This window comes from Dermacentor silvarum, unplaced genomic scaffold (genome assembly GCF_013339745.2).
Source record: "Dermacentor silvarum isolate Dsil-2018 unplaced genomic scaffold, BIME_Dsil_1.4 Seq731, whole genome shotgun sequence".
In the NCBI taxonomy this organism is placed as follows: Eukaryota; Metazoa; Arthropoda; class Arachnida; order Ixodida; family Ixodidae; genus Dermacentor; species Dermacentor silvarum.
Window position 1 is genome coordinate 49,895 of NW_023606689.1, and position 10,107 is coordinate 60,001.

Sequence of the window (10,107 nt, forward strand, 5' to 3'; positions counted from 1 at the left end):
GAACCAGAAAATAAAACGTATCATCCGAAAATACATTGCTCTTATGGACATTGGCCGGAAAAAGAAAAAAAAAAAAAAACTATGTATTATCTCGAAAAACGTACCCTGCAGATTCGTATCAATGAGATTCCACTGTACGTCTCAAAGCACAGGGGCACAGAGGACAGGTGCGGTATGTTTTTGTGGCCAGAGCTTGTACTGAACTTTTAGATTGTCACCAAGTACTATAGAAGTCTGAGAGCCGGTGCCACAGACAGCATGCTGTAGGGGTCAGTGCTCGGCTCACCTGGAGGCACAATTCCTGAAGTGGTAGGCGCAGCAGCTCGGGCTGCTGGAAAGAAGCCAAGCTGCAGAAGCGCTGTCGACTCATTAGGTGGAAGCAGACGCCATTGGGGTGGGTGCGGCCCGCCCGGCCTCGACGCTGCATGGCACTTGCCTGGCTCACCCACACAGACTTGAGCAGGCTGGTGCCGGTCAGGCTGTCAAATGACTTCTGCACACACACAGACAATCAGATGCATATATGACAGGAGTTTAAAAGACTGAAATTAAACTGTGAGCTATGAGGGATGCCATAGTGAAGGAAATAGATATAGACCAATTTTTACGATAGAGGTTAAGTATGCACCTAAGACAAAGCAAATGAACATTCTTGCATTTTACTCAGATTGTAATGCAGCTGCTATGGCTAGGAATTGAACCTTAGACCTTGTGCTCAGCAGTGAAATTACATAGCCACTGAGCCAATGTAGATGATCAGCCACATCAACTGCCCATGTCTATATATGTAACCTTCTTCACCTAAACACAAGAAAATTTATAGGCTAAAACGAAACTACTGCACCTATGTGGGTAAAAAGTGCCTAGATAAATATGAAGATTACGGTGCCGAAATTTTACCTCATACTGAAACAAGGTAAAAACAAGAGGTAGGAAGACCTATACACTACTGCTACAAGGACATATACATCAAGGTCCTCAAAATCACATCTGTTAGGGTATTTTAGTATTTGTATTTGTTGCAAACATGAAAAGCTATCACTAAAGAATTCTTGGGAGGATAACAGCCACCCTGTCAAGCAATGACAAATTCTTAAAATAACAGAATGGCAGCCAGATGGTACAATCCGCATCAGCTGTTTTCTGCTAATTCTAAAAGCAAAGCCTGTATTTGCAGAAAAGTAATAACGATACACAATGCCACACCCACCTCTTTAACTTTGCCGGAGTCGATGACAAAAGTGACATCGCTGATGGTGATGCTTGTCTCAGCAATATTGGTTGACAGAACCTGCAATGTAGCGAAGTGAATATCATTAGGTACATAAAAGATCTTTCGGAATCTTGCAAAACAGCAAGTTGAAAAAAAAAAAAAATGGCGAGCTTTATCCATGCACTATTTTAGTAAGGACAATTATAATATAGAATTGGTTGGCTCTTGATAGTGTTATCATCTGCTGTCTGCCTCAAGAAATAATATACAGCTATGATCACACAATCGGTGTCTGACATGTAAAACATGTCAGACACCGATTTAGTACATAGTTCTAAATATTTACATAGTTCTACATAGTACATAGTTCTAAATAATACATATTTTAGTTCTTCTCAAATGAGAATCAGAAAATCTGGCTAGCTACAAGCTGAGTGTGCAACCTAGATAAAAGCATCAAGTTATAACATCACTCCAATCAGGTTTTTCGAGAACAGACAAAACTCCTGTAAAAGTGGTCAACTTGTTTGGCTCACATGATCACACTGCCACATGGGACTACACAAATGGCCAGCTTATAAGCGAGGTTGTGCCAGCCTACACTAAGTGGTCGCAAGTCCCAAGTGGATACAGGGAAACATTCATGTGCTTTACATGTTTCATAGAAAGTATTTAAAGCTTAGCAGAACTTGTTCTCAGGATAGTTGGGAGGCTCGGCGTTTATGCTCATTAGATAAACTGAATGGCTATAGGTTTAGCAGGAACAACTGCACAAGCAAAATGATGCTTTTTGCATTAGTAACAAAACTGAGAGCACCTTTTGTCATGTGGCGCTATTGATAAACCCTCTGTAGTACAAAATCCTCAGGATGCATAGATTCCCATGGCAATCTCACTACACCATGCCTTCCATGAAAATTACTAAAAGTAGCTGTGCAACATATCTTGTGGCAAGAGATCTAAACAACATGAAGTACAAAAACAAAAAACAGTAACACGTACAATTTTTCGAACCCCAGGTGGCATTGTGTTGAAGACCAGCCGCTGCTCACTACACTGCAGGTTTGAATGTAGCATGTACAGGACATACCTGAAAAGAGAGAGAAGTATGTGACTTGTCGCTGAAGTTCTTGTAGAATTACAAGGTCAACCTGGATGTTTATTGTAAATTGTAATTGTAATTTATTTGCAGAAGAGCAAGTCTGCGCTCGGAGGTGTGCTAGTTGCCACAATCGGCATAGGTATGAAAAATGCGGCTAAAGGGTGTGTCTAAACAGCTCATGTAAGTGCTAAAGAGAAAGAAGACCTAGTGCTATAATATGGCCCTGGAAAAGACACGAGCAATGAGTTGGAAGCAGCCCATAATATTAAGTTTTCTCTCCTGTCTATGCTCTTCAAAGAAAAATTTTCCTAACACTCAAGTCTAGTTTGCGATTGTAAATATGTTGTGTAAAATGTATTCACCTTTTCTGTCCAGAAAAATTCTTATCTGCCAGGATTTTATCCCTCAACGTGCTCATGTCATCGAACCCAGGAAGGAACACCAAAATGGCACCTGCAAAAGAAACAGCAATGTTCCAAAAAGAGGCTCGATCGCATTGGACCATTTCATTACATGAGGAACACTGGTTTGCTAGGCACTGGACCAATTGTAATGAATTTTGTTGCATTTGTCAAAGACAGTTAAGTTCTAGTGACTCTTGGAAGCGGAATTTAGATCTTAAGCCTGAATTTTTTTCAAAGAAATTTTCAGTAATTATCAAGTTCAAAAAAATAGAAGCACGGCATTTACAAATTTGCAGCTTTGCACCAAAAACAGATATCGCAGTTCTGTAAACTGCATCCGTTAGAGCATCCAAAGAGTACATATCAATTTCCATCTTATGTGAATTTGTTACAATGTTTACAAGAGTTTCGCAGAAGTCACACTCACATAACAACGGTATATTGCAGAGCACTGTATTATACATCAATTTTGTCCGCTTTAGATGTACAATTATATGCAATTTACAGAATTGCGGTAACACTTTTCATTGCCGAGTTACAAAGTTGGGAACTTAATAGTTTCGTTTTCTGAAAAGCTGGCTATGTTCAACAATCTTTATAAAAACATCTATGGCCTAAATCAAAAATCCGCTTCAACCTGTCCCTATATTTTAACTGTATCTTCTATATGCAACAAATCTCATCATATTTGGTACAGTGGTTGCCAAGAAAAATGATTCCTCCTTTCCCATGTATTTAGATAGGAGTCCCCAATGTAAAGCTTCCTCCTAAACCTGAGAATCCCGTATCTCTTACGCGTGCACTCTACAAGCAGAGCCGCTACACCTGTTTATCCTACTTCGCAATCGCGATAAATACAAGTAACGAAAAGGCACAAGCGTGAAAAAAAGGTAAAGGCCTACCACTCCCTTTTGGCTGCTTCTGCGTTACATAGCTGGCTACATGCTAGCTGGTACGCTCAAAACGACCCTTGCACTTTCGCGCCTGCACGATTAGTTGCGGTATACAAAATACTAAATAAAATCCAAAATAAATTTACTTTTGGCCATCTTTCAGCCCTTCAACTTCCCAACTACCGGAGCACAATGATAGTCACTGCCAACTTTACCAACCACCAATCTTATGTGAATTTGTTACATTGTTTACAAGTGTTTCTCAGAAGTCACACTCGCATAACAATGGTATATTGCAGAGCACTGTATTATACATCAATTTTGTCCACTTTAGATGTACAATTATATGCAATTTACAGAATTGCGATATCGCTTTTCATTGTCGAGTTACAAAGTTGGGAACTTAATAGTTTCGTTTTTGAAAAGCTGGCTATGTTCGACAATTTTTATATACATCTATGGCCTAAATCAAAAATCCGCTTAAACCTGTCCCGAGATTTTAACTGTATCTTCTATATGCAACAAATCTCATCAAATTTGGTACAGTGGTAAAATTTATTGAGGTCCGGAAGAATCTTCACCCCGTTTTTATAGGGGCAAGACTGCGAGCCACCTTCACGTTGGGACGGGAAGGCCAAGCCTCACCGCCGCATTGTGGGCCTTCTAGACAGCCCGGAGTTGATCAATCTATTCGTGGCTCTTGACCAATGAATAAAATGCTTCCGCCATCAATACGTGGTCCGTGTGGTGCTATGAAGAGGGGCACTCCCAGAGCGCATGTAAAAAATAAAAAATTGCGAGGACGCTTAAGCTTCGCCTTTAAGAGTGGAACGCAATAGCGTTATTGGGCCCCGTTTGCATCGTATTTTTCTTCCAGTAGGCTTCACTGCAACACAGAACGTGGGAAAGCCAGCTTACAAGGACCAAGCTTACATCCATCACCTTAAAGTCGGATTCACTTTTAAACAGAAATGCATTGCTGGGAAGACATTTTTCCAGGGGCAATATAAGTCATCTTATATTAAAATGTGAAGGCCCTAGCATCTTTTTTTGTTATTTTATTAATTGTTTGCTATTGCCCCGACGCACACGCGTCCAAAACGCATTAGGCAGGCGAATTCCCAATTTGACCTGCCGAGGATGCAAGCGCCATCTGGATAGCATTTTCGCAAGTAAACTACCAGAGCGCACCGCTGTTGGTATGGTAGAAATGCTGAAAAGGGGTTTGTGTTTAAGTTTCCTCGTAACAGAATTATGTTTTCTCGTACATTCAAATTACAATCCGATGCCACCATGTTGGTAGGTTGTGGTTAAGTCCTCCTTCATTTTTCTGAAGGATTTCTGTGAGAAATTCAATTTTGTTCACCAAAACCTTGCGCCACGCAGAGGGTCTGCGCGGTCGGGAATGATTTTCTTTGCCACGGATGCTGACGCCGGATTTTCTGCAACACAGGACCCTTAACGCTGTCGCGTTAAAATCGCTACGGCCTAATCGTAGCCTAGACTAAATGAGCTAACCAGACAGACGACGAGCTTGCCCAGTAACTCAAACGCTTATTCGTAGTAAAATTTCCTGCATGGCGCAGTGTGGTGCAGGGTTTTAATTTTGGCACAATTGGCGGGCGATGGCGCAGGATGGCACAGGAAAACTCAAATGGAGCAGAATGGCGCATTTGGAGCAGGAATTCCACCCCTGCTATCTTGTACCTGAAAATGTTCCTGGCACCCCCCATTCACACATACTTCTTTTTTCGCTCGATTATCAATATAATACTGCCATAGTCATTGAGAACAATGTGAGGCTGGCTACACCTTCTTAATCACAATTTCCAATAAAGTGGCAAAAAGTCATTAAATTAAGTAAGCTTTCAGAAGCAGCCATGACTGCAGTCTGCGGCTCCCTAAAATAATTGCTCTAAAGCTATATTGAGGCGGAAAAGGCGATGACTTGGCGCTAGGTTACAGGTTATTGCTACTGTTGTCCATGTTGTCAAATGGTGCAGAGTGAAATGGTGCTTACCATCTTCAGAACTCGCATGGACTTTCTGCAGAAGGGCTAGCAGCAAGTCTAGGTCGGTCTCGTCATCATTCGTTGTGCGCAGGTACAAATCCAGCTGCTCACGCTCAGCCGCTGTGAACTCCTGCTCAGCCATGCCAACAGAGTCATCCGACCTTGAAAGCCCGTTCTGCATGACCAACCTTTTGGGGAGAGAGGCAAGCAGAATGTTTAGAAAGTAAGACACATAAACAAAAGCCAGTGATGTTGAAAGAAAGCAGCCCCAAAGAATCAGCAGATGTGGCCACAAGGATCCATAATAGTTTTGAATGCCTTTGCTTCAATCAGTAAGCTGAACCTTTGCTACATTCTTCTGCTCTTCTGCTAATCTCTTCTGCTAAGCAAAAGCTGTGAAGTCATCAAGGAACACAAAAACCCTGCCTATACTCTTATGACCTGCAACCAGACAGTCTCGTACACAAAAGCTGCAACTACAATAACAGAGAGTTTAGCCTGTACATATTAAACATATAGTATCATTTCTGAAATGCTGGGTTGCTGGAGAAATAGAGGTAAGCATCCACATTGGTATAGAACCATCTTGTAGTGCAGACTTCAAACGGAAAAGACATTGAACTCTACATGCTGTCACCAATGACATTCTACTTAGCTGTATGTGTAAAGCGGTGGCAGCGAGGTAAGCATCAGCGTGGTGGACAAGGTAAACATCCACCGTGATGGACAAGAACATCCACATACCACAAAAACTTTTTTCACATGTTATGGTTGGACAAAGCATCATAAGATGTCACTACCAGCGTAGCTATTACCGTCCATGTCACCGGCAATCCGGTATTCCACGAAGTGTAATACGTTATACGAGCAAGCTACCTCTGTCATATGAGCACGCAAAAACTCTTTTACGTAAGCAGTCTTTTACCAATTTGAAAGACTTTTTAATGAAGGGGTGTTGCTCAGCAGACACACGGGACCAACGATCTCTTCTTACTGTTTCCTTCTGGACACGCTACCGAAAGCATGGTGCTAGCATTGAAAAGAAAATTGGCCAAAATAAAATGATGTATCTTGAAATATAAAGTGAAAAACTTATTCTATTACACATTTTTCAAATAAATTTAACAATGCCAGATTAAGAAACGTTAATGTAAAGATTTACTGCAGCAGTTTAAAGAGCGTTTTCAGAACTAGCGAAGTGCACATGTGTGTCAGGCAAAATTGGGCTACTTTTTCTGGCATTGGCTTCAGCGTTCCAGCTAAGAAAATGAGCATTAGTACTTGGTTTACACCTTCTGTGAGACAAATTTATTTTTTATGATGAGTCTAGGCGACATAAAAATACGCATTAGCTTATTTCATTTAATATATGATAATTTATGGTGCCCACTGGTTTTGAGGCTACTCCTTTTCGTCCGTAAAAGAGATAGACGAACTCCCCTTCCAGACAAGATCGCTTCTGAAAAAGAGATTACTCCCTGTCGTGTGTCGGCGAGCGAACCTCTTTTTTAGGAGAAGTCATTTTGCTCAAAAGACTTTCGAGTGCCCGTGTGACAGGGGTATCACATACAAAGGTGTAGCCCTACCATACCAGCCAACCTGTTAACTTAATAAAAATTCCATTTACATGACACTCAGGGGGGAGGGGGAAGTGGGTGGGGGGGATGCATAGGGCATTGCAATGAAGGTGTGCCTTGTGCAGTGCTTGGCACAAAAGCGGGTGTGGCTAAGGTGTGGGGCACACAGGCGAATGCATCAGCATGGATGTTTTTTTTTTTCTTTTTCCAAGGATTTTATTTTTTGTTTTTCCTTTCAGTGCCTGCACCCAGTCAGCAGATTTACCGTATTTATTTTCCGGACTATAAATCACATTTTTTCTTCCAAAAGTTTTTGTTAATGCATATACAAAGGTGTAACTTGCATATGCATAAAACCATGCAGGCTAGCACAGCCATTATGAGCGAAAAATTTTTTTCTCCACGAGTACAAGAAATCTTGCATGGTACATTCTGAAAGGAATTGAATCTTGTATTAACAGTGGAGTGCCTTTGTCGACAGATATTAGTTTCTAGGGCTTGCTATGTAGGCAGCACAGTGGCAGCCAGCTTGGCCTCCCTAATATGGGTGCCTTTGTGATTGGAGGTCATGCGTACTACTTTGCTGTTATAGTTTAGGAAAAGGGTGCCACAATGTTTTATTGTGTGTTGTGGTGATCGAGATATACTCATTACAAAAAGCACCACTTGGTTATCATGACCATCTGTAGCCCCCACGCGAAAAGTCACACTGCTTCGAGCTTCCAGTTGCTATTTTACTTTTGTATGCGTGTGTTCAGGTTCGGGCAGGCCCATGGTGACCATTCGCATGTTCGTCCCGAGCACACCAAGCCATAGAGGCAACGCCAGCGACGTGCCTACGTCTCGTAAAAGTTACTCAGAGATCGACAATGATGACTCAGCGATAGTGCTGGCCGAAGTGGCTGAACTTTTTGACTGCATCGGAGGATGATGACTTCAAGCGAAGTGCAATAAATGTTGATTTTTCTGCACCCGAGAGGTGTGTTGGTTGAAGTTCTTTCCTGCTAAAATTTGCGGCTCGTAAAATTATTGTTTACGGAAATTTAGTGCCATGACATGGGTAAGTACGAGGTATTGCGATGAATGTACAAGTGTGCATAATCAGTTTTCATCATGCCAACAGAGTTAAAAGAGGTGCATCTTATACAACATTCTTTTCATTGTAACTCGTGAGAAGTGGGGAGTGCGACTTATAAAAAGGTGTGACTTATTGTCCGGAAAATACGGTAATTGTTATAACCGATAACACGGCGTGGGAGCATTGTAGTAAGCAGTTTATTTCGTTATAGAACACATACAAAACTTGACAGTGCATTGGCTGCTTATTGTTATATCCAATATATTGTTAAAACCAGTATCGTTATAAGTGGGTTTGAATGTATTCATGCTTGGCACGTGACTCTCATGAGCAACTTCCAGGTCTGCTGCAGGGTAGGTTAAAGGGCAATACAGGGAAGAAAATTTAACAAGGAAGGAAGGACCACTTGACTTGCACTCACAAGTGAGCCAGGATAACTTCGGCTGTCCCCGACTGGTGAAAGTGCTGTGCCCAATCAAGGGCCGTCCAGTCGTTTGATGCGCGAGCCAGGGGGTCTGCTCCGAGAGACAGCAGCTCCTCCACTATTTCCACCTTGCCTCGACCAGCTGCTAACATAAGTGCCGTGGCACTCGTCTCACTGTGACGGTACTCGACTAGAGGCAAGCAGATAGCAAAAGCAAAATGAGTACAGAGATCCAGAATGTGTGTGGCTGTGGCCGATATACAAGATGACAGAACGTAACTTAGTGACCGTGCATACAAATTACCTGAGACATTGTCTGAGAGGATGTAGTAGAGCAGCTGGGAGAAAGCCTCATCTGTTCCCGTCATCCAGGCATTCTGCAGAGCACGGTCCATCTCTGCAGTCAGGTGCGCATCAACGTCGGCTGAATCACCGTCATCGCCATTGTCCTTCTCCTCCTACATGCAACAAAAGCAGGAAATCAACATGCTTTCCTTTTTCTTGAATGAAGAGCTCCACACAAATTTGATGACTGAGAACTCAACTCTCACTCACAAAATGCAACAGTTAAGCAACAACTCCCTATGTATAAGTACTTTATTGTTTTGACATCCATCCACTAGCACCCGTCGATGATTGTCTGCTACCATCAGGATTACCAAGAGCCGGAAAGGTGCCTCTTATCCTGACAGCAATCTGCAGGTGGCTCATACCTTTAACCCTTTCAGGGTCAATATCGTACATGTACGACCTCCGCGAACACCCTCAAAATGGTCAATGGCGTACATGTACGGTATCGCTTGTACATTTAAAAAGCGCGCCTCTTTCGATCATTTCTTTTGCTTGGCATGTGCTGCCACTCGACGGAAACACGTGGAATTTTTTACCTGCGCCAATGCCTCTCCGTTTTTTTTTTTTTTTTGCAACCTATCGCTCGCGTATCCGGGCGCACGCGCGCGCGCGCGGCGGCGAAGTGCACGATTTTTTCGATTATTTTTTGCGCTTGGTATGTGCTGCCACTTGACGGGAACACGTGGAATTTTTACTTGCGCCACTGCCTTCTTTTTTTTTTTTTTATGGCAACGGCGCGTCACCTACCGCTCGCACATCCCGGCGCGCGCGCGCGGCGGCGGCAAGTGCGCTCTTCCACAGAACACCGCTCTTCTTTCTATCATTTCTTTCGCTTGGTATGTGCTGCCACTCGATGGGAAGACGTGGAATTTTTACTTGCGCCAATGGCTCTCCGTTTTTTTTTTTTTTTTTTAATGGCAACGGCGCGTCAGCTCTCGCTTGCGCATCCGGGCGCGCGCGCGCGCGCGCGCTGCAACGGCGGCAACGGTTTTCTCCTGCGGCGGATCCCGCTTGTTGCACTAAACTGATGGCTATCTGGTTTCAAATCTCTCAA

At 42.8% G+C, this 10,107-nt stretch overlaps 1 protein-coding gene across 1 annotated transcript in view; it reads right to left on the reverse strand.

The window, feature by feature from the left end:
- Window positions 1-9,180, reverse strand: part of LOC119435471 (3'-5' RNA helicase YTHDC2-like) — a 31,976-nt gene extending 22,796 nt beyond the window's left edge. Inside the window, exons 1-7 of the mRNA XM_037702321.2 lie at window positions 9,007-9,180; window positions 8,700-8,892; window positions 5,633-5,811; window positions 2,678-2,768; window positions 2,216-2,303; window positions 1,211-1,291; window positions 287-493 (exon numbers count right to left, since the gene is read on the reverse strand). Of these exons, the coding sequence (XP_037558249.1) occupies window positions 287-493; window positions 1,211-1,291; window positions 2,216-2,303; window positions 2,678-2,768; window positions 5,633-5,811; window positions 8,700-8,892; window positions 9,007-9,097 (930 nt within the window). The 5' untranslated portion in view covers window positions 9,098-9,180. The remainder of the gene's footprint in view (window positions 1-286; window positions 494-1,210; window positions 1,292-2,215; window positions 2,304-2,677; window positions 2,769-5,632; window positions 5,812-8,699; window positions 8,893-9,006) is intronic.
- Window positions 9,181-10,107: the final 927 nt, after the last annotated feature.